Raw genomic sequence first — 25,906 nt, forward strand, 5'->3', positions numbered from 1 at the left:
CTCAGCTAGCTCCATTTCTTTGCCATTCAGGCTTCTTATGTTGATAGTACCGATCATTAACTCAGGTGATGTTGAGTTGGGTGTGTTTTCAGATTTGTTCCAGTAGCTGACTTTTCACTGTTCACCCTGGTTCCCTGGTGAAAACAACGGGGGCCTTGTTTAACTGGGCGACGCCCCCAGCTGGCATGAAATTTTGTCATGTTGTACCATCATTTTGTATTTTGGTCTAAGCCAATAAGAATACAATTTGGTCGGCTAAATCCCAAATTGCCAGCCCATCCTCATTCGTTCAGTATCCAGGTAGATACCCAACAGGGGTGCACCACGAGAAGGTGCACCCTGTTGGGTATCTACCTGGATATTGGACATTAGGTCAGAAGCCCTTGTCGGTTCTCCACATTCCTTTAAAGGCTATGTGGAGGTCTCCTCTCAGTTATATACCTTTGACCCTTTAGCATCCCATTCTACCATACAAATATGCAATTATGAAGCACACTACTTTTAATGACTTTTTATGATTTTCCTTACTTTTGAATGGTAGAAAAACTTATAGCACAATGGTGCTGTGCATTGCAAGTGATTAAAGTGAAAGGAATATTTTCTGACATATTTCTTAGTTAAGAGTCTTTAGAGTAAACTGTATAGGAAAAGTTGCTTGGATAAGCTTGAAACTGAATTGTGTATGGATGTTGACTAGCATCTACTTGTGTTTTACATGTTAGGGGGAAAAGTAACTAATTCAGTGTGCAAGGATCCATGAGAATACCCACTTAAATTTCCCTGAGTGGTTAGCGTATCTACTCTCCAGCCAAAAGGCTGTGGATTCGAATTCTGCTGTGGGCATGGATGTTTGCGATTGTCTGTGAAAATACTAGTGGTGATCGGTGGTAGATGGCGTTGGTGGTTGTTGTGGTTGGTGGAGATGGAGAGCTGTAGAGTAGGTACCCTCCCTTGATGAGTTATGTAATAATAATAAATAACAATAATAAAAGACAATGAAAATACAGAGTATATGCATGTATGAAAGGTGAATGGAGTGAGGGATCATTGATTAAACAGATTGTCCTCTTCCAGATAGCATTAAGCATTCTTAGAGGAAGTTTTAGGTGGCTCACCCCAAATATGAGAAGAGTATTCTAAGGTTCGGCAGATTTGGAATTTATATAACGTCAGGGAATGTACAATTAATAAGTAATTGGGCCTAATAAACAATGGAACGGTCTGGCAAAATATTTCTAAGGATTCTAAATATCATACTCGAGTAAAATCCGTCTATCCAAAATAACTTGCATGGAGATGGACTGACAAACAGATAGGACCCATAGGTGCTTTTGTCTCACATTTTGCAAAATGCACCTAGTATTTTTTGTTTTTAAGCTGCAGGTGCACAAAACAAGAAAATTACATTTCTTTATTATCTGTCATGTGGCAGTGGGTTACCATATTTTTATTTGCATATAAACATCACTAGGCAACTCTGGTTAATTTCACATATTTTCCATTTGCTTTTCTGTTTTGATCTGTTACAGACATACTAATGTTAGAGTCCAAGGATTGATGTGGGTATTTGAAATGAATATTAGTTTGCTCTTTGAAAGTTAACTTTGCAATTTAATAGTCTACCATGATAAGATAATTTACATAATTACTTAGTTTTTTTTTTACAAACATATCAAAAATAAATAACATTCAGCTCCTATAGTATGTACAGCTTTTGGTTTAGTTAAATATGATACAATTTACCAATAAATTAATTGTACTCCATTTAATATCTTAAAGTAATATTACAAAAATATTTTAAGTACCCTTTTGAATATAAAATATACACTGAACTTGCATTTTAAATATTTATGAATTAATGTCAGGATCTGAAAACTATATCCATTCCAACAACTGTGGTGCAAAGTATGTAATGATGACATCAGCTCCTAAAAGAAATATAAAAATTTATTACCTGGTGAATATAAATCTTGAATAATTAATAATAATACAAATATGACAAAATTTTTAATTCATATACAAGCAAAAGAATACCGATGGCAGGCCAATTAATCTATCTGCATAGTAAGCTATGTCTGCCAATGAGAGGATTATCTGGGCAGTTGGCCTGTTTTGCAGAATCCCAGGAGGAAAAACATACTACCTTCATATGAAAACAATTAACTCACCTTCAGCTGAAAAATGCTTAAATAAGATTCCTTGTGTCCTAAACAGGATGTGAGCTTTTCCAACTTATCAGCACTACTTGTACTATGGAGATGCTAATCAAATATGTTCAAAATTAAATTTTAAAACATTTCCTACTAATGCATTTAACTTTTACTATTTAAACATCTTTTCTCATCCATAACATGAATGAAAAACAATGATTACATCTATCAGGAGACCACCTTTTTAGTGTAGCTGTGAGGATGATGCAACATTTGTCAGTTGGGTGGAAAGATCCAGGAATTGTGTCTACATTATAAGTAACTTTTATAAGAATTGTGCAACTGGAGGGAAGCTAGCTGGTCTCATGTAGATCTAACAAAGTTTTACGCTTACAGGAGTAACTCGTTTTTCATCCTATAAAAAATAGGAAAACGAGCCTGAAAACACATGCAATTAACAGACAGAAAGTGGCCTGATATTCCTTGACACAATTCCAAAAGCCAAGAGACAGTCCATTTAAGCTGGTAACATTTTTATACCTGCAAATTACTGAATCCAGTTGTGTACTACACAGGTATTACACTAAAAAAAAAATTATTCGAGACCAGCTTGTTTATGAGGAAGAAGAAACTGAAGAAAAATTAACCAGAACCTGTGACTAATTTAATGCTAAAACAGCAAGATAAGTCCAATATATAATATTGTACAATCTCTCATAATATGTTATAATGTAGCTTATTATGTTCGTTTTTACATGTTTTTCTAAGATTGCACTTAGAGAAATGTCAATTTTTGTCTTAATAATCTTGTATTATTACAGATAACTATCATTATTATAACAAAGGCCTATGGTAATAACTTAACCATAGGCCTTTATTATAATAATATGGCAAATGACGTCATTATGTAACACTGTTATCCCATGTCCATATACGGATATTTCAAAAGACACGAAGTATGACGTCATCATGTCCAAAGGTCAATACATAATCATATATGGAAGTTTCCAGAGACGTGTATAAGCGTACAACAGAAGTCTGGACCTTTATAAGGTGAAAAGTTGAGAAGGATTTTGTCTTATCGTTTTCACCTTCTCTTACCCAGGTCTGCTGCCATGTGAGGTCCATCAGTAATCAAAAGATAAGTGTCGTGGACCTTAGGTTTTTTGATATCTTTACCTGGGTCAGCCGCCACGTGTGTCGATTGTCGGAAAGAGTTACACATTGCCGCCATGTTAAGAGTCCTATAGAGCATTGAATAATCGATGACTCAGACAAAGAAGAAATTTGGCGGGAAATCAAGCACGAGCCAGCAGAAGGACAAAAAAGGAGCACTCTCGTGTGAACAAAAGATTCGTGTAAAAGGCAGCGCTAAACAAGAATTGTAAGTACTTATGTATGGGATAATTCCAAACAAGAATGAACATCAAGTGTATCTGTTTATGGGTACTAAAAAAAAAAAAAAAATAATAATAATAATATTGAATTACTCTTACTCAAGGTATGCTTCATTGTCAGTTTGTGTATATTTGACTAGCGGAATATTCTAGATTGTGATTTAACTTTAAGGGAAGGAACATAGAACTAAGTGTGAATCAGGAAGAATTGAAATTCACAGACTTGTTAACGGAATTGTGTGTGTATATACACACGTGTTAATGTGGATCAGACTGTAAATATTCCTTTTTGATTTAATTAAATGGTTTGTGAACAACACATTGGACTGATTCTATCAATGCACTACCCTGAAAATTTTGAATCTGCATAGGATATAGTTTAAGTGATCAATAATCAAGCCATGATTAATTAAAAGGTAAAGATTAACATAAGCGGAGAATGCTAACAGCATCCGCTTTGTCTTTAGTTAAAAATCTTATAATCTCGCACTTAATACATAGTTTAACTGGTGCAGTCATAAAAAAAATTTGTTAAACTATAGAGCATCAAAATATAAAACCTACTAGAAATAAATAAATGGCAGCAGTCGATAGTTAAGGCAGTCGACCATTCACGTAGTTTAAGAAAAGAACAAAGATAAAGTATGGTTGAGAAATACGTAATAGAAATACAGAATGTTTATAACAATATCACCACTGTGGTCCAACAAAAATCGATATTTAACTCAAGTTCTCTCTCCTCATTTAATAATTTCTTTTGAAGTATAATAATACAATAAATACCAAAAAAAAGAGAGAGAGAAAAGTACACTATTCAACAACATTAAGAAATGCAATTAAGGAAACTCCAATGAATAATAAGGAATTTGTTTGACTGTTGAAGCTTTGCAATAGCTGAAACTTTCAACTATTGCAATGGAAAATTCATTTTATTCTGACATTGTCAGAATAAAATAAAATAATTTATTTATTAAATTTTTTATTTTAAAATAATATATTTTAAATAACCATAATGCAAGTCTAAGTATGATATCTGGAAATGAAATGCCTTCCAGGAAAGATGTTTTCTGGTGGAGATACTTAAGAACACTGCTTTCAGCATCTGCAAATTTGTGAAGTAACTGTAAAGTAAAAAATTGTAAAGTAGCAAATTGTAACTGTAAAGTAGCAAAATAACATTTGCATGTACTTAGAATGAATGAAAACAATTTCTCTCATAAAGTACAAGAAAATTTTAATAAAACTAGGCTACTGGCATGCATGCCAAATGCTTTTCTTTGTGTGTGTGAATGTTGTATCTTTGTGCACATAGATGCATGCATGCACACACTTCCCATTCAAAGCAATAATGTATCCATCAAACTAGATTTCATCTACTTCATTTTTATATGGCATAGAACCTTTTCCATGGAAAGATTACATTTACTCAAAAAATAAGTTCTATATCAGACAAGACGCTATGCAATTTTCTGAAATGGAACCTGTAGAAACAAAACAAACTGCATAACAGAACCTTATGCTGTTCAGTCTCAAGGATTTACTATCCCATGAAGTTAATTAATTTTCAAAAGGGTACGTTGGAAAGTAGACATTCATTATATTTTTGTTACATGGTTCAGTTATAAGCAAATGCAATATTACTTGCAATACATAACTAAAACAATTAGATTTAATTTACCTGCACGTTTCATGGATGTCAGTGATTCTAAAACCGCATCTTTGATATCAAATGCTCCAGATTGTGCAGCATGATAAAGCATTGCATATTCTCCAGATACTTGATATACAAATAGTGGATAATCTGGAAACTAGAATTGAGAATGTTAAAAAACTAAATGCATTTAACTTATTTTTGTTATTTAATTACACCAAATGAAACTATATATTCTACTGAAATTAGCATGCTGAATGGCTTAACTTGACGTGTGTGTCATTTTCTTTACTTGATATACATCTCAAACTTTATGTACATATCATTTTCTGATGCTGTATCCCTCAAGAGATATATATGTGGCATAATGGCAGATCAACACAATTAAATGATGCCTCCAATTTGATCAGCATTTACCTTTTTTGTCTAACCGCATCAAGACATTTCTTTGTCTTTCTTTGAGTACATCTATAATTTTGCTTGATGCATTCTGTTAATCTTCCATATTCCACATTCCCTTCTGTTTTAGTGATCATATATTAAATTAACTCAGCTAAACATCCTTGAAGAACATTAAGTTCATTTCTTTTTGAAGTGCATTTGGCAGAATATGCAGAACTCCATTATCTGTAGATAGATTTTATTAAAATTTGGAATTGAATGCATTACAAAAATTTGCTGAGCCATTCCAATTTTTGTTTCAATCTGACCGTCTAACAGGAGTATAATGTGCTAATATTATATAATGCAATAACTCCCCTTTGCACACATAAAAGACGTCCATATGGTTCAATTTTGATTGCAATCCATACATTTTTATTGACAAAAATTGATAATTCTATACAGTTGGGCATATTTTAATAGAATTTGTTATTTAGAATCTTTATTAAAATTTATCAAGTTATTTCAAATTTGATTTTAATCAGACTATGTAATGTCAAAATTAACAAAAAAATTATATCTCAAGCTAAAGATGATGTTTAATAGAATATTAACTGAAGATAACATATATGAGACATCATGACAGTTCTTGAAGAAGAAAAAAAAAAAATCAATAATTGAAAATTTGACTATGAATAAATTAAATTTGTACTGCAATGCAGAGAGTTATAAAAGTCTGTAAATGCTAATGCTCATCTGACAGTGCAGATTGTGATGAACAGCAAGAACTAGTCCGGAGTTCAAAACTGCTTACTAGAAGATTCTCACGGCATTCCCATTCAAAGCAGGTGGAGAGGGAGAAATAAAATAAATAAATAAAAAATTCCATTTTTCATTGGCAAAAATAACAATAATAATTTAGCATGCTTCTGTGCAGTAATTTCCATTGTTAAACCAGTCCTAAGTCCATGATAATATATATGCAAAAACTGGTCTTAGTTCAACTGTGATAACACAGGTCTTATTCTCTATGGCAGTGGTTCTCAAAGGGTGCGCCAGGGCGCACTGGTGCGCCCTAGAAGATTTCCAGGTGTACCCTGTGGTATTCCAGAGAAATGTGTCCAGATATAAAAATAAATATAGTTACTCTATTATACCTTTTCATTACGGATATACCGCTTTTTTTGTCAACACATCATTATTATGTTAATTAACAGTGGTTTTTCTTGCAAAGAGAAAAAGAATATGGTTTATTCTTGTTGTGTATATTACTTATTTTAAAAGTGTTGGAAGTGGATGTTATGTGCATATTACTTATTTTCAGATAAATACACCCAAATAAAATGGATAGATTTCTCAAAAAGAAGCGCGATATTGAAGAATCAGATTCTGGAAGTGAGCAAAAGTTAAGTGCAAGTAAGAAAGCAAAATCGCGGCCTACTCGCAAATATAATGAAAGTTATTTAAGCTCTGATTTCACTTGGATCGGAAGTGAAGATTGTCCTTTGCCGCTATGTTTAGTATATGGATGTAAAATGGCAAATGAATCATTGCTTCCTAGTAAATTGAGTAAACATTTTAAAACTATACACTCTAATTTACAAGATAAATCTGTAAATTTTTTCAAGAGATTGTCTGAACAGCAAACAAAAGCGGTAAATTCTTTTAAAAGTATAACGACTGTTTCTGATAAAGCTAAAATCGCTTCTTATCAAGTCTCAGAACTGATAGCAAAAAATATGAAAGATCATACTTTAGGTGAGTCACTTATTTTGCCTGCATGCAAAAAAATGGTCATGACAATGCTAGGAAATGAAGCAGCAATGAAAATAAGCAAGATTCCTCTGTCCAACGATACAGTTGTCGTATTATAGAAATGTCTTCTGATATCGATGCAGTAATAAAAGCTTCTGATAGCATTTATTACTGCATACATTACTGCAAATGTAAGCAGTAATAAACTTCAGTATTCAAATTTTGCATTGCAAGTTGATGAGTCAACAGACATTAAAACAAGGCACAACTCTTAGCATTCGTCCGTTTTATTAATGAAGATCAAATAGTAAATCAGTTTATTTTTTTGCAAAGAATTAAGTGTGTCTACAAAAAGTGAGGACGTTTTTAACATTTTGAATAGCTATCTTGATAAATGGCAGTTAACATGGAAGTCGTGTGTAGGCATTTGTACAGATGGAGCCCCTTCCATGGTAGGCTGTGTTAAGGGCCTTACATCTTTTGTAAAAAAACAAAATGAGAATGTTATCATAACTCACTGCTTTCTTCATAGGGAGGCCTTGATGGCAAAAACATTGGGAGAAAAATTAAGAGAAGTTTTAGATCAAGTTGTTCAGATGATAAACTTTATTAAAACAAGACCTGCCAAATCGTTTATTCGAAAAGCTTTGTATCAATATGGATTCGCAACACAGACGGCTGCTTTTACACACTGAGGTGAGGTGGCTGTCAAGGGGGAAAGTACTTACCCGTGTACACGAGCCACGACAAGAACTTCTTGCATTTTTTGAAGAGAAGAATCAGATTCTGATTCTTCTCTTCAAAAATTACATTTTTGTAACCTCCTTTGGTGCGAATTTTGGATTGCCAGGTTACAGTATTTGGCCGATATATTTCAGCAGCTCAATAATTTGAATACTAGCATGCAAGGGAAAGAAGAAAATATTCTCACATCCACTGACAAAATGAAAGCGTTTCAGAGAAAACTACAGATTTGGAAAAGAAAAGCTGTTGAAGGTAATTTGGAAATGTTTCCATTGGTAAGTAACACTTGCATAAATGAAACACTTCCAATAACAGTTGAACATTTAACAAGTTTAGAAGAAAAATTGAGTTCTTATTTTCCATTACTTAACACTGAACAATACGACTGAATTAGAAACCCATTTATGGAAACTTCAAGTGATTTTGGTTTAACATTAACAGAAGAAAAAGAACTGGCAGCTATATCCACTGATTGTGGATTGATGATTAAACATAAGGAATTGTCTCTTGAAGCCTTTTGGATTTCTATAAAAGAAGAATATGTCTCAATATCTAAAAAGTTATGAACATTTTACTACAATTTTCAACATCATATTTATGTGAATTAGGATTTTCTACCCTCACACAATTAAATATAAAAAGAGAGGAACTCTTCAATGTATTGACGAGGAAATGAGAGTTTGCCCAAACATTTCAAATATATGCCCAAACATTGAAGCAATCGCTAGGACACATCAGGCTCATGTTTCTCATAAACACAAGAATGTATGTTTCATGTTATTTTTTTTATCGCATTATTTTTTTCTGTAATATTTGACTTAATTATTATAACATATTTCTCAGAAATTTTTATATAGCGTGCCTACAATTATTTATAGGATTTTAAATGCACCCCGACTTCAAAAAGTTTGAGAGCCACTGCTCTATGGTAACGCATCTGTTGAAAGTTTCCTGATCAGCTGGCAGATAATTCTGCTGCCACTTTCTCTCCCAGGTTGTGTGCCTGGAGGGAGACCATGTTGGTGGTATGTAGCAGGGGGACACACACACACACACACACTATCCAAGGAATTATTTTGACTGGAGTCTCGGTACTACTCCCTATGTGAAGTTATGTACACAAGTCCCTCACCTCAGTTGCATGTCTCTGCTCTTTGTTTCCTGAATCAACAACTCTAATGTGAAAGACAACCATACAAACACTAACATTTTAACTGTGAATATAAAAAAAATCTCCCATAAGAAAATAAAAAAAAGATAACAAAAAAAAATTAAAAAAATAAAAATATGTCACCCTCCCATGCCCAAAATAACACCAAAATTTTTTTCAATAAAAAGAACACTTCCACATCCATTTCACCAACATCAATATACACATCACCACAGAACCTGATCTCCTTTTCCTAGCAGAACCCTAATGGAGGGTTCCCACAAAAAAAGAACACGTGGAAAAGATTGACATCAACTGGGTTTATATCAGTCGAAGTAATTTATTTGATACTAAGTTTTGCCTGACAAGTTTTGCCAACTTAGCTGTTTGGCTTCTTCAGGGTGAATAAATAGATACAAAACTTAAATACTAAAACTGTTCATGAAGGAATGAACCAAATACAATTGTATTTTTTACAAAAACACAAGAACGCATACATCATACACATGGAGCGTGTATGAAGTCAACTGTTGTTATGTAGGAATGTTCTGCAATTGGCAGCAAGATTTAACTCTAGCCTGCTTAAAGATCTTATGAAGGTCTTCCAAATATAGCCAGAATTAATCCTTGGTTTCTAGTGAGGTTGCGTTCAGAACGGATTACTGTTATGGCTTCTTTTATGATTCAGGAGCAGAAATCTTCCTCTAAATAGGGCATAGAGCTTTTGTCCCATTCTATGGTATGGTTTGTCCTGGAGAAATGAAGTGCTAACCCCGAATTGTCTTCTCTGTTGTTGTTTACATCTCCTACGTGTTCTTTTTTTCTGATTTCCAAACTTCTAGAGGTCTGACCAATATAATTTAATCCGCATGAACAGGGGATGTTATAGACACTGTCATATTTGGTGAAAGCACAACTGTCTTTCGGAGATCTTAAAAATTGGCAGATAGTCTTTAAAGGCTTAAAAATCACTTTTATTTCATGTGGCTTGAGGAGCGTAGCAATCTTTTTGGAAAGTGTACCAGCATAAGGAATGGTGATGGTGGATTTATAATGTATTTCTTCAGATTGTTGTTGTGGGGGGGTCACAGAAAAGTATCTTATGGATCAATTTTTTGGGGTAACCATTGTCTATGAGGTTTTTTTGATATGTAGGATAGTTCATCTTTGAGATCTTTATCTTCTGTAGTGATGCGAGTGGCCCTATTTTTTAGCATGTGTATGATGCTTAGTTTTTGAGAAATGTGGTGCAAAGATGTGAAGTGCAAGTATTGACCTGTGTTGGTTGGTTTGCGATAGACTGCAAAGCATTTGTTTCTTAATTAAAGTATCCAGGAATGGTAATTGTTTGTCCTTCTCAAGTTCTAAGGTAAATTTTATTTTGTGATGGAAGGAGTTGATCTTGGTAAGAAAATCAAAAAGACCCTTTTCTGTGTTTTTCCATACAATAAAAATGTCATCCGCATACCTCCACCACACTGTGGGTTTAGGATCTAATTGAGACAAAATATCATTTTCTAGTTTCTCCATAAAGAGATCTGCACAAGGGGGAGGGGACGGTTGCCCATTGCAAGGCCTGTTAATTGTTCATAAATCGTTTTATTCCATAAGAAAAAATTAGATTTTAGGCAATGATGGAAAAGAGAAGTAATATCTTGAGGGAAGAGGTTTCTCAAAATGCTGATTACTTCGTCTACTGGAATATTCGTAAATAAGGATGTTACATCCAGGCTTGCAAGAATATCTGTTTTGGAGATAGAGATGTTCTTCAATTTATCCACCAAATGTGAATTTTTAATGTAGGTATCTGAATTACGGATGTGTGCCTTAAGGAGACCTGCAAGGTGTTTCAACAATAAGTATATTTTTTTTACTTAGTATCAAATAAATACTTTGACTAATATAAACCCAGTTGATATCAATCTTTTCCATAGTTCTTATGGTTGAAAATAACATAAATTCATCAAGAAGAACACGTGTTTTTGCAAAATTTGATATCCCCTGACAAAGGCCACACAACCTGCAATCTCCACTTTTCAATTTGCTCTGGCTCAAGACTTCCTTACCTCACTTGATAGCCTTCATTTGCTGCCTTTACAGTCTAACTCTGGCAACCATTATGCCCTGTTGACTACTCATCAATAAAAATTGATTTCATGCAAACTAATTACCTAAATTGTGAGATCATCTTCCTAGAGAACTTTAATATTCTTAACACAAACTGGCACCCCCTACTATAACTTCACAGATCAAGCTGGAAGGGAAGCTTGAAATCACATCAGCTGGAAATTAAGAAGATAGATATTCAAGAGAACATTGGCAAGGAGTGAGTTGATGTCATAACTGCTCATCATATCAGAGAAATTGACTTAAAAAGTCTCTGAGACAAATTCAATGGTGTAGTTTTGATTTAAAAAAAACTAAAAAAAAAAAAGGAATGGTCAATAAGAGGAACAAGTATGGATAGAAATTTAGAGATTTTGTATGCTCAACTTCCTATGGAATCAACAATTGACCTAAGGAAGGACATTCAGATTTATGCAGCTTAGGTAAATCATATATACTAAGTGGTCTGGAATGATGTTTTGAACAGTTGTTTGATCAAAAGAGAATATTATCTAGTGTTGATCTTGTAAAGTTGGATATTGATTACAGTCTCTATTAATGATGGCATAGCTATCCCGATCACAGAGTAGACCATCTATCTCTTACTTGTATGATTTAGAATCTAGAATTACAGTGGTACTGCCTTTATGTGCTCTTTTGATGATAAGAGTTGTATTATTCTTTAAACTACAAAGGACTCTGAATTCAGAAACCAGAATATTAAGTTTAAAGGTTTTTGAACTGGGATGGTTAAGGGTCAAAGCTGTATAACTGAGAGGAGACCTCCACATAGCCTTTAAAGGAATGCAGAGAACCGACCAGGGCTTCTGACCTAATGTCCAATCCTCACCTTCTCGTGGTGAAGCCTGTTGGGTATCTACTTGAATACTGAACGAATGAGGATGGGCTGGCAATTTGGGATTTAGCCGACCAAATTGTATTCTTATTGGTTAAACCAAAATAAAAAATGATGGTACAACATGACAAAATTTCATGCCAGCTGGGGCGTCGCCCGGTTAAACAAGGCCCCCTGTTGTTTACGCCAGGGAACCAGGGCAAACAGCGAAAAGTCAGCTACTGGAACAAATCTGAAAACACACCCCAACTCAACATCACCAGAGTTAAAGATCGGTACTATCAACATAAGCAGCCTGAATGGCAAAGAAATAGAGCTAGCTGAGAAATTAGATAAGTACCAGATCGACATAATAGGTGTGACTGAAACAAAAAAGATAAAAACTGGTGAGATCTTTCTGAGCAATAAATACAAAATGTTATATTCAGGCAATGACAATCAAGGAAAAGAAGGTGTAGCCATAGTATTCAACACTCAACTGGACAATGAGACTGATTCTTTGCCTATGATCCCACAGAAGGTTCTACTAAGGTAGAAGTGGAGGAATTTTATGAGGCTTTAGAAAAAGGTACTGACACAATGAAAAAGGAAAAGTTGGTCCTTGTTGGGGATCTAAATAGCAGAGTAGGAAATGATTGTGAGACATACAAAAATATTTTGGGAAAATTTGGAGAAAAGAGCAAAGCTAATAATAATGGCAAATACCTGTTGGATTTCTGCTCAGGACATAAACTGGTTATTACTAACACCATGTTCAAACATAAAAATGTGCACAAATTCACATGGAGAGAAGAGGCAAGGAATAAGAAAAGTCTCACTGACTATGTTATTGTTGATAGTGATGTTTTATTCCCTGGTGCAGGACACCAGGGTGTACAGAGGATTTGAAATTGGAAGTGATCACATTTAGTCTTGAGCAGGATAAAATTGAATTTCATATTGAAAAGAATAACATGTAAGAAAGTTTTAAAGCGAATAAAAGTTGAGCAGCTCTCAGATGTGAACTGTAGACTAAAATACACAAAGATTATTGAAGAAAAAATGAAAGAGTCTGAGAAGTGTCAAACCTTGGAGATTCAGTGGCAAGCCTTGAAAAAAGCCCTAATTGATTCAGCCAGAGAGGCATATGGTGAAGTTGTCTGCAAGGACAGAAAAATTAGAACTCCATGGTGGACACAGGAAGTTAAACAGGCAGTGAAGGAAAAGAAGAAAGCATATCAAAAGTTCCTGGCAAATAAGTCAGCTTGTGCTCTTAGAGAATACAGAGACAAATGCAAGAATGATAAACACTGTGTAAAACTAGCTAAACAAAAGTCATAGGAGGACTTTGGCAAGAATATAGAAAATAAATATCAAGAAGGTGGCAAAATATTCTGGAGGTTGTTGAAGAAGCTTAGGAATGGAGGAGAGAGTGCTGTAAAAGGAGTTAGAGATGATAAAGGTGACATGAAAACGGGAGAAAAAGATATCCTTGAAGTATGGAGTAATTAGTTTGAAAAACTGCTAAATGAAAGAAGCAGTGATGACAGCACAGTAGTAAAAAACACTGACCAGGCATGCAGTCAGGAATACATATCTATACTTGAAGAAGAAAAAGCCACCAAAGGCTTGAAATGTGGAAAGGCAGCAGGAGTAGATGATATTCGACCAGAAATGCTGACGTATGGCGGTATAAGAGTCTTACAGTGGCTGCGCTGCATAGTTCAGAAAGCCTGGACAGAGGGACGAATCCCCAATGATTGGAGTAGAGCTCTCATAGTACCCATATATAAAAAGGGAAATAAAACTGAATGTGAGAATTACAGAGGTATTTCCCTACTGAGTGTTCCTGGCAAAATCTATGCCAGTATACTTGAGAAACGGTTGAGAAGAATTGTGGAAGAAAAGCTTGGTGAAGAACAAGCTGATTCAGGCCAAATAGAGGCTGTCAGGATCAGATCTTCACTTTACGACAAATAGTCGAGAAAGCATGGAAATATAACAAAGATCTGTATTTAAGTTTTGTCGATTTGGAAAAGGCATATGAGAAGGTGCCAAGAGAGAAGCTATTCAATACGATACAGTTATATTGTCAATGGGGCATTATATCAAGCAATACTTAGTCTTTATTTGAGTTGTAAGTCAGCAGTTAGAATTCAAGGAAGTACAGGAAGATGGTTTAATGTTAAATCTGGTGTCAGACAAGGATGTACATTATCCCCTCTGTTATTCATTATCTATATGAATCACATTATGAAGGAAAGTGGTATTAAACATGATATCAAAATTGGAGATGTTAATGTCAGCTCTTTGCTTTATGCAGATGATGTTATACTTCTAAATAAATCTACTACAAGTCTGCAAAATTCTCTGACTAAATTGAATAGCTGTTGTAATAGATATGGTATGAAGGTCAGCAATAAAAAGACAAAGACAATGAAAATAGGCAGAATCATTGAAAATGTCAACTGTGTTGTGAATGGAGAACCTGTGGAACAAGTGAAACATTTCAGCTACTTAGGCACGGTTTTTAGTGAAGATGGTAAATTAAATATGGAAATAGACAACAGAATCAACAAAGCTGGTATGGTAGGAAGTCAATTGAATAAATTCATATGGAATAAGAGAGAAATTAGTTGGAAGACTAAATTAGCTGTATACTAGACAGTGTTCAAACCAGTTTTAACTTATGGATCTGAGAGCTGGGTCAGAAGTAAAACACTTGACCAAAGACTAGAGACCGCAGATATGAGAGTCCTGAGAAAGATTACAGGCGTGAACAGATGGCATCAATGGCAATATCATATTAAAAACGAGGATATTAGGAAAGAACTTGACATTGTCAGCATCCAGGAATGCGTTAGCAAAGCTAATCTTAGGTGGTATGGTCACTTAAACAGAATGGGTGAAGAAAGATTAGCAAAACAAGTGTTCTCTGCCAGGTTGGCAGGAAAACAACCCAGAGGAAGACCAAGATATAGGTGGATTGATACGGTACAAAGTGCCTTAGACGATAGAAATATAAGATCTAATAATGTTGGAGTCTTGACAAGTAACAGACTAATTTGGAGGAAAATTGTAGATAGGAAGTTAGTAATGATGTAATTTGTTTCATGTAGTACTATCATATCCTGTACACCCCTTGAGGGTACATGGCAGGAATTTGATGATGATGAGGTTTTTGAACTGTAGCACGGTTCAAAAATAGTGTAGTGTATCTGAATACACTACACTATTCAGACACCACATTATTCTTTTTTTATTATGCAACTTATGTACTATGTAGTCTTTATAAAAAGAATTGGAAAGAAACAGTTTATTAAATGTTTATTCCCTCCCATATTCATCGTGATGCAATATTTTCTTTTAATACTGTTGCAAATTTAATTTAGTGTTATAATGAAATTCACTTGTTTTTCTCTCCATAAAGAGCATTAAAATAAAGAGAACACATTTTGTAAAATGTTGCTGCTGTTAAAATGAATAATAACTTTGGTTTAAGTTGTAATGTGTTGCTAATTTCCACAGTGCTATATAATGGCAGTGAAAAACAAACATGGAGTTGGCAGTATACATAGTTTAAGTACTTTGCTGCACTTTCAGCCAATAACAGCGAGTTTGAAGCTGGTGTACATATGCACAGGGCAGAAAATTAGGAGGAGGGAGAGAGAGAGAACTTATGGCGATGTAACAAGGTGGTCAAGAAGCCATTTTTGGCAGAAGGGTTATAGGAACGTATTTTAGAGACCAATGGATTTATCTGAATACATTTATTTCTTTAAATTGGTGTACCATCACCACCAGAAGAAGGCCTCAAATATAACAGTAGCTCAAGTTTGGTAGTTACACACTAATTGAAATCAGCATAAGTTATGTCTACTGTTTGTTTATATAACCCTGAATTTTTCTGTCAATGGATAAAATTAACCCAAATTTTATCTCAAGCAAAAAGTTGTATGTGTGCGTCTCTCTAAAATAATATGTTCCTTGTGATAGTGTATTACAGAATTGGTGATAAAATTTAAACAATTTAAAGAAGCAATGTTCTAAAAGCTGAGCTTTATTTGAAGCATCTTGAAGACAAGAAAAAGACTATTATTCAGTTAAGGATAGGAACTAAATACAAGTAATGATTATATTTAGCAAACTGTGTGGCAGACAGTTTAATGTATTTTGTCTTCATGTTTAGCTTTCTGGAGTGAGGTAAATATTCCTGAAGATAATTTGTACTCAAGTTACAGAGATGGGATATGTTTCTTATTTTTTTAAATGAGCATTAACATTCAACCAGTGTGAAAAGATTCTTCATTGTATTAAAATACAATAGTTGTTTAATCCTACAGAAGATTAATATAATATATAATATATTATTTATTTGTTTGTATTATAATATATTATTTGTTTCCTTTCTTTCATGCTTACATGGTGATCAGAATACATTATGAAAAACTATGGAGACAACTACGGTGTTGGAGCCAAAACTTTAGTTTAATATAAACCAAAATGAATACCCAACGTTTCGACCTTCATATTAAGGTCATCATCTGGAGCATACACGTTATATACCAAGAAACAAGCTGCACTACAATCTACATGGCTTGCTAAAGTTACTGATTAACTGTTAGTAACTTTAGCAAATAATTCACCAATTATTGGCCTGACCTCTGGTGAGGAGAAAAAAAAAACTTGACTACATCAAAGCTATAGTCCTATTATTATTATCTATTAGGTTACAACATTAAATTGGGCTGGAGAGCAACATGTTTATATATATATATATATATATATATATATATATTTCAACCAATTGGTATGGAATAGTTTCTATAATAAGGTAAGTTACAGGTGCAGTAGATGCAATAAATTCCAGGATGTGCCAATGGGAGGAGAGGATCCTTAGAGGAGTTGAATATGTTTTTTAATTTTATAGGTGGTTTAAAAACGGCATTAAGATTGTAATCGTGTAGAATTTTATTGATGTTTTCTGATAACCCTTTAATGTATGGGATGACTATGGTTTCTGTAATCTATATTCTTTTTTAATGAAGTTTTGTGAAGAACTTTATTAATAGTATTTTTGTTATAGCCATTATTCATAAATGTGTTGCTAATAATCTTTAATTCTTGTTTAAGAGCTTGTTGATTAGAACAAATTGTTATTTGCTCTAATTTTTAATTTTTAATTTATTTTTAATTTCTAATTGTTGTTTGCTCTGTTTTTAAGAGTGTTAATGACTCCAGATTTTTGCAACAGGGGGTGGTGATATGAGTTAGCATGTATATATTGGCCAGTATTTGTCAGTTTGCGGTAAAGTATGAAGGATAGACTGCCTGAAGGAAGACGTGTGACCAGCGTATCCAGAAATGGGAGCGATTTCTGATTTTCAATTTCAATAGTAAATCGTGTGTTCATGTTGTGTGTTCAGGTGGCTAAAGAATGTGTTTAAAGTTTGTCGACCATGTGGCCAGATAACGAAAACATCGTCAATGTATCTAAGCCACACTGTAGGTTTTAGAGCAAAGGAATCAAGAGCACTTTGCTCAAAAGCTTTCATATAAAAGTTAGCAATTAGGGGGATAGTGGTGAGCCCATGGTCATACCTTCTTTTTGTAGGTAAAATTTATTTTGCCACATGAAGTAACCAGAACGTAGTACGTGGACAAAGAGGGCCGTAATGTCAGGTGGAAATTTGTTCTGTAGGAGAAGAATTGTGTCACTGATAGGGACATTTGTGAAAAGGGCAGAAACGTCAAAACTGACTAATAAATCATCTTTGCAGAACATCATGTTTTTAATTTTGTTCATAAAGTGTTACGTGTTCTTTATAACAGTTGTAACAGTTAGTCAGTTACTTTAGCAAACCATGTAGATTATAGTGTAGCTTGTTTCTTTGTATATATGTGTATGCTCCAGATGATGACCGTGATATGAAGATCAAAATGTCGAGTGTTCATTTTGATTTATATTAAACTAAAGTTTCGGCTCCGACACGGTAGTTGTCTCCATAATTTTTCATAATATATTTGTTTCCTTTGTTTATCGTTGGAATTTTTTTTTATCCCTGAATTTAAAGTGGGCAAGTGCGAGAGAGAAGGTGTAATCTTTTAGTTTTTTTTAATGCAAATAATTATTTTTGTATAGTTATTTACTAAATTTAATTAAACAGTTTCTTTTTTATTACAATTTCTCTTCTTATTTTGAGATAAAAAGGTACATGAATATAATATAGGAGTTTCAATAGTTTTTGGGGAAAACTAGTATTGTTTTCGAAGTAGATAAAAGAAACCAGAGATACTTAAATGATATTCATGGTACAAACCTAAATCTATAACCTTTAAGTTAAACCTATATACAGAGTTTTAAACAGGTGCAGGTTAGCACAGATCAGTAGTAAACACAAAATGGGTTACTTTTACTAATTACAAGACTACATATTTAAAAATAGGTAATCTTAGCAACTTTGAAACATTATTATGTTGAATTTTTCACTGGAAAGCTGCAAAATGTTACTTTCAATATTGTGTAGCAAGTCCAAGTAAGGGAAACACTTTGAAACAATGGCAAATTTGTGGCCTCAAACTAAAACATCAAGTTCTATGCCCCAAAATTTGGGAAACTGCTTATTAGCAACTGTATGTTTATAATTTTTTTAAAAGGATCCTAACAGAGTATAATTTACAACCTTGTGTTCTAATAACTGCACAAAAGATAACCACTGTTTTTTTACAACATGCAGTTTGTTACCATGCAGCATTGGAATTTTCCATTGTTTATTCCACACAGATTATTAGCAACATACAAACTGACATATTTGTATGTTAACAGTAATTTTTATTAAAATATCATTGTAGTTACATATGTTTTTGTTTTTAAACAGACTTTCCATAGCTGTCCCTCTACCAAAAGATTTTTTTAAAGAAATAGTTGAAATAATCAAACTCTTAACATGAATAGGTGGTGGCAATAAAAATAATTGACATCTAGAAAAACGGATCCATAACTGCAATTGTACAAGACTTCTGTTATATCAAGCTGCATCTAAAGTTAATACAATCAATACATTTAATAGTTAATGTAATAATTCATATTAATTTAATGAATTAATATTACTTAAATTAATATTAAATTTAATAGTTAACATAATAACAATCAATACATTAGTATGTGTTGCCATGCTGCTTAAATGTTATTTATTAGATGGAATATTTACAAATGTTTTATGTAAATTTTATTTGCATTATACTGAAAATAATGTTTGTTAACTTCTAGTTTAATGACAAGTTTATCTATCTATTTAAGAAGTATGATCTCACCTGATGCTTTGTTTGATGAACAATATCGAGATATGGAAGACCAGGTTTTACCATCAACATATCCGCTCCCTCTTCTACATCTCTTGCCTAAATCAAAAACATTTCTTTGAATGATGAAAAAAAAAAGCTTCTTTGTTATATTAAATGCTACTTATATTAACAAATTCACACAAAATTACTAAAAAAAAAAAATAATGTAAATAATATGCAGTATGATCTACTTACTGAAAATCATTTGATAATGGAATTTCATATTATACATATCATATTAGGCATCTTCATTCATAGAGTCACAGGAGGTTTACACTAACTGCTATCCACACAATACTTATCATGCCTCTCCTTAAACTTGCTCATTGACAAAGCACTCATAATTATCTCTGGCAACCTCCTTCAGTCATTCATTACTGGCTAAGCAAAAATCTAGTCCTCGCACTCACTAACCACACATAATTACACAACCTCCATGGAGAGCCCCTCCTAGAGATTGTGTAAGAGTTCCTACTTGTCATGTATCAAAGAACTCCTTTATAAAACTTAAGTTTCTATCACATCCCCCTTATTTCCACCTATCAGCTAAATTTTGCAACCAATTCAATCTTCCATCTATTCTCATTTCACAGTATCTGTCACTATCTTAGTCCTTTCCTCATCTCAAGCATCCAAACTTATGCACAGTAGTCAAGATGTGGTTATATCAAATCTTATGAAGAGAGATAACCCACTTACTTATACTTGTTCTTCAATACCCAAGTAATCTTTTGAACTACTTCGCCCACCTCTGCAATATGCTCTCTGAATTTCAACTCCCTGTCCACCATCTTTAATTCCTAGCCTCACCAATTTCCTGCAGTCTAATAATGTCAGTGTAATGTAATTACACGGTATGTAATCTTTTAATCCCAGCTGGTCATATAACACACATGCTGATAGCATGTGTGCTATGGAAATGTGCAGAGGGTTTGGATGAGATATCATCCCATCCAATCCTGCTGTTTTATTCAAATCTATATATTTCTCAATATGCTAAGTACCTCCAGTTCCTTTATCTTGAACTGTACTGGCAACTGCAATATCGCATATAGATGATACACACTTAGTAGTTCAACTACTTGTTCTGTTTCTATTACACCAGCATTCATTGGTTATCCTTCTATAATTCTTCTTCCTTTTACTTGCAACAGAGTAATCTTTTACTTGCAAAAGAGCTCTTTAGGATTTCATTTAGCCTTCTCACAGCTAATTTTCTTTCATAGGTTTTCCCCTCCTTACCAGGCCAATCATCCTTCTGGCCAGTGCTTTGTATTGCTCATGAGTATGCTAATCATCTTTTTCTTTATATTCCCGCCACGTTTTTTTTTCCTTCTCATAACGCTTGTGTAATGATACTACTCATTCATTTCCCACGTGGATTATCCTCCTGATCCTGGCTGATAGTGTATCCCTCTAACATATGACCTATACTACTTAAATCCACATTCCTCCTCCTCAGCTTCTTATGCCATAGAATTATTCCAAGTCACTTGGGCTTCTTATGCCCACGTGACTTGGAATAATTACATAACAAGCTAGAGGGATGCACTATCAGCCTACATAGCTCATGTCAGGAGGACCCTGGCTATGTCATAATCACTAACTCTGTAGTTCTGCATATATCCCTTCTTAACCAAGAATTCCACATATTCAGCAACCTCCAAGGACAATTTCCCTGAATGAGGCAGAGCAGCTTGGTTACAAATACATCTTCTGAAGCTATTACCAGCTCCATTATCAAACCCCTTCACTACTTACTGTTTCACATAATTATCCTTTAAGTGTATAAATTCCATTTCCATCCTGTGTAATGAACCGTTTCCTCCCCCCTCCCCCAAAGTCCCCTTATTCAACTGTGGGGGGGGGGGGTTGTTCTTCAGTTATCACAGTAATACTTCTTCCACATCTATCCACCCTGAAATTTCATTATGTCTTGCATTCTATTGTATATCATCTTCCAACAACTAAATCTTACTAATGCCAATAATTTTTGGCCAAGTTGAACCACTCATTGTCTAAACCTGCTTGCTCTTATTTCTGATGCTTCTAAGATTCATGTACATGAATTTCTATATCCCACTGGGCCTTCTACTCCCTGCAAGTTTTTTTTTTTTTTTTTTATGCGACTGCCACCCATGAAAGGTTGTAAACTTATAGTATATTATATTTACGAATTTAAGGACACAAAACACACGTGTTGAAAAGATTATTTTACTAATTATTAATAAAATAACACTTGACATTTTGACCCCTGTATTGAGGTCATCATCAGAAGGATACATGTGTATAGGGAACCAAGCTACATGCTCTTGCACTCTATAAAGGTAAATTAAATCTATGCTGTTAACTAATGTTTCTTAGCCTGACCTCTAGTGATAATTAAATAACATAAAATAAAAGAAATAATATATAATTAATAAAGAAAATAAATAAAAAACTACAATAAACTCTACTAAAATCCTCATGTACTAAGATTCTTCTGGATTTGTACAGTTCAAGTTGCTATTGAATGTTAAGGGGGGAGGAAAAAAAAAAAACACTTCAAGTCTTCATGTAGTGGGATTTTTTTTTTTTTTTTTTTTGGCTTGTTCTGGTTGCTATAAAGGTTGCAAATGGGTCCTCCACATTCTTGGAATGGTTAGGCCATCGTTTTTGTTCAGATTTGGATTATGTTTGAGCATTTCACATGCTTCTTTAAATTTCCTCTTGAACCAGGTTTTGGCGTGGTGTAGGGACGTGGTATTATTCCAATCAATTCTGTGGTATGTTTGGAGTGCATGGTCAGAAAGGCCGGTTTTTCCAAAATGGAGGTAGTTAATGTGTCGTTTGTGTTTGTCCTTTCTAACTGAGATGGTTCGTCCTGTTTCTCCTATATATGGTAGATTACATGTGCATTGTATTTTGTATACCCTGGGTGGGCTAAGTGTGGAAGAGGATCTTTTGAAGAACTGAGTTGGTGTCTTAATTTTGTTGGGGATTTAAAGGTGGTTTTGATGTTGTATTTGTGTAGCGTTCTGTCTATTTTTTCGGAAATGCCTCTAGCATAAGGTATGGCAATATCATTCTTGAAATCTTTTTTTGTTTTTACTAGTATTTCTGTGGAGGATCTTGTGATTAGTTTTTTACTGTATCCATTTTTTATAAATGTATGGTTGATAACCTTGTGTTCCTGGTTTAGAGCTTGTTCATTTGAACAAATAGTTTGAGCTCTGTGTGCAAGGGTGCTTATGATACCTAGTTTTTGTGTTGGGTGGTGATAGGAATTTTTGTGTATGTACTGGACTGTGTGTGTAGGTTTGTGGTAGAAAGAGAGAGCCTGAGGGAAGACGTGTGACAAGTATGTCTAGGAACAGAAGAGAGTTGTTTTTTTTTTGCTATTTCGATGGTGAATTGGATAAATTTGTTGTTTGTTCAGGTGGCTAAGGAATGTATTTAGTGCTTCACAGCCGTTGGGCCAAATTGCGAAAATATTGTCGACGTATCTGAGCCAAATTGTGGGCTTTAGGCATGCTGACTCTAAAGCTCGTTGCTCAAAGTCTTCCATATAAAAGTTAGCTATTGGACGGGAAAGTGGTGAGCCCATGGCTGTACCCTCATTTTGAAGGTAAAAATTGTTTTGCCACATGAAATATCCGGAGCAGAGTACATGGACAAAGAGGACCGTGATGTCGTGTGGAAATATGTTCTGTAGGAGCAAGATAGTATCATCGATCGGGACATTGGTGAAAAGGGAAGTTATGTCAAAGCTGACTAATAAATCTTGGTTGTTGAGTGTAATGTTTATAATTTTGTTTATGAAATGTTGTGTATTTTTTTTTTTTTTTTTTTTTTTTTTTTTTTTTTTTATGTAGGAAGGGGACTGACCTGCCAATTCCTTGAGTGTGGCTACTAATTTTTTGGCTAGGTGGTAATTTGGGCTGTTGATTCCTTCAACAATCAGACGTAGTGGTGCATCTGCTTTGTGTATTTTTGGCAGGCCATAAATTCTGGGTGCACAAGCATAATGAGGTATTAGTTTTTTTGTTGTTTCTTCTGGCCATGTGTTAATGGATTTAATTAATTCAGTTGTTTTCTTTTTTTATACGTTTCGTGGGGTTGTAGTTTACCATTTGGTAGGTGTTGTGGTCCGATACCAAATGGTTCATTTTTTTTCTATGTAAGTTGTCCGATCTAAAACGACAGTGGCATTCCCTTTATCTGCTTTTGCTAGAGATAAAGATTAGAGATAACTGCTAGAGAAAGGTCTAAACTATGCCATTGCACCGAGGTCAGTAAACAAACTTGATATCATTTACCATATTGAGAGAGGTTAAGATCCCTCCCCGTCAATCTAGTATACTAAATTCAAACAAAAAACTAAGAAGCGACCTAAAATGGAAAAACGGGTCCTTAAATCCCTAAAAACTAACCAAGATATTATCACAAAAGCAGATAAAGGGAATGCCACTGTCATTTTAGATCAGGCACCGTAGGCACCAGGAGCGGAACCTCCCCCCCTTCCGAGTTTTCAAAATTCAAGTCATCAGAATTCAAGGAGAACCGGCCTACCAGTCCGGAACACAGGGGGGGGGGGGGAAACTAACCAAGATATTATCACAAAAGCAGATAAAGGGAATGCCACTGTCATTTTAGATCAGGCACCGTAGGCACCAGGAGCGGAACCTCCCCCCCTTCCGAGTTTTCAAAATTCAAGTCATCAGAATTCAAGGAGAACCGGCCTACCAGTCCGGAACACAGGGGGGGGGGGTGTAGGCGCCAGGGCCCCCCCTAGTGTGTGTGTGTGTGTGTGTGTGTGTGTGTGTGTGTGTGTATATATATATATATATTATTTATTTATTTGTTTTACCTACTCTAGAAACCCTGCTCTAGGTACTAAACATGAACTTTTCTTCAAGCCATTTCAGGCCTCCAATAAGTTCGGCAGTGGGCTACAAGGTGATGATGAAATTCATATACCACCTAAACAAAATCACAAACACCTATGTATGGCAGGATGTCAACCTACAGCCTGCTGGTTGGAGAGCAGATACATTAACCACTTGGCCAATGAGGCTGGCAAAATTACCAACTCATTTAGATTCAAGACCTGAGAAACTACATTTGGCAATGTCCCATCGCTTTCATTTGTCCTAGAAGTGGACAGACATATGTTTACCTGTATCTTACTTATCATCAAATCAATATCAATATGTTATAAAATATAATGCAAACAATTATGGTTAGAAACTCTAGAAGTGTCCAAAGTTAGAATCTTATAAGCACCTTGTATTATTTATTCCATTAAAATATGATAGCTGCCTGTGATTGTTTTGCTGATGTAATGGTCCAATTCCTGATACCAATGATATGTTGTAAAAATGCTTTAGAACTCTAAGAAGGAAACAGCAATAGTATGTAAATTGTATGAAAATTTTATTTACAACAGAAAACTTTTTTTAAAAAAAAAGAAATTAGGTAATAAATTAGTATTATCAGCCGCTTAAAGTTATCAAATTTTGGAAACCCACTATCACAATGCACTCATTACCTAATTAATTATCATGGAAGATTTATTTTATTTGATTTTTTGCTTGTTAGGATAGTACATTATAGTTCATAATATTTTCTTGTCCACATCCATATTATATATATAAATGAATGTAAACAAAATTTTCACATGAAATAATTACATGACTGCTTTTTTTTTTTGTATACTATGACAGTTGATATATTTTCTGGTGGAAGATTGATAATATAAGTCCATCTAAGGTGGCAATTGCATAAACTCCACAAATTAATCAAAATCATACTTATGCTGTACATTTATAGCACTGACAGATGTGTTTGATGTTGGTTTTCCATCTCACAAACATAAAACTAACTCCATAAATAGAGCCCAAGACTAATCACTCAGTGCTGACAAAATCATGTGAACAGTATATAGGCTGGCCTTGATTAATGCAATTAATTCATTCCATGAGCGCATCACGCAAAATGGAAATGTGTTAATCAACAGGAATATCTATAAAGAAGTTTTAAAATATATCTTTATAATAACCTTTTACTTGTAGATGTGATAATATGATAATGAAAATTCATTTTCATTATGGAATTAAATGTTTATTGCATAAAATACACAATGAATAAACTATTTGTTACAGAAATGAACATAATCATTTGAACAGCACTGGCTTTCATTTTTTCATCATACAATTTCTGAGCCAACAACAAGCTCTGCCAAAATATCATGCTTCATTCAATGTTAGGATCAACAACCATTACCTCTGGTTTGAGGTTGTCTGCAATTTCACCTACTTCTTTTATCTCCTTTGCTGTAAAATTATTAGTTGGCTCACACTCTTTTTCTTCAGCTTCTTTATATACAAACACTGTTTCTCTATTTGATGGAGA

At 34.2% G+C, this 25,906-nt stretch overlaps 1 protein-coding gene across 1 annotated transcript in view; it reads right to left on the bottom strand.

Annotated features, from left to right (window-relative positions):
* Positions 1-1,596: 1,596 nt before the first annotated feature.
* The window catches only part of Pbgs (Porphobilinogen synthase), a 79,504-nt gene continuing 55,194 nt past the window's right edge, over positions 1,597-25,906 (bottom strand). The window contains exons 7-9 of the mRNA XM_090396747.1: positions 19,484-19,570; positions 5,226-5,355; positions 1,597-1,928 (exon numbers count right to left, since the gene is read on the bottom strand). Of these exons, the coding sequence (XP_090252873.1) occupies positions 1,876-1,928; positions 5,226-5,355; positions 19,484-19,570 (270 nt within the window). The 3' untranslated portion in view covers positions 1,597-1,875. The remainder of the gene's footprint in view (positions 1,929-5,225; positions 5,356-19,483; positions 19,571-25,906) is intronic.

This window comes from Typopeltis vanoorti, chromosome 8 (assembly GCF_054136105.1).
Source record: "Typopeltis vanoorti isolate ZY-2024b chromosome 8, IOZ_Tvanoo_1.0, whole genome shotgun sequence".
Lineage (NCBI taxonomy): Eukaryota > Metazoa > Arthropoda > Arachnida > Uropygi > Thelyphonidae > Typopeltis > Typopeltis vanoorti.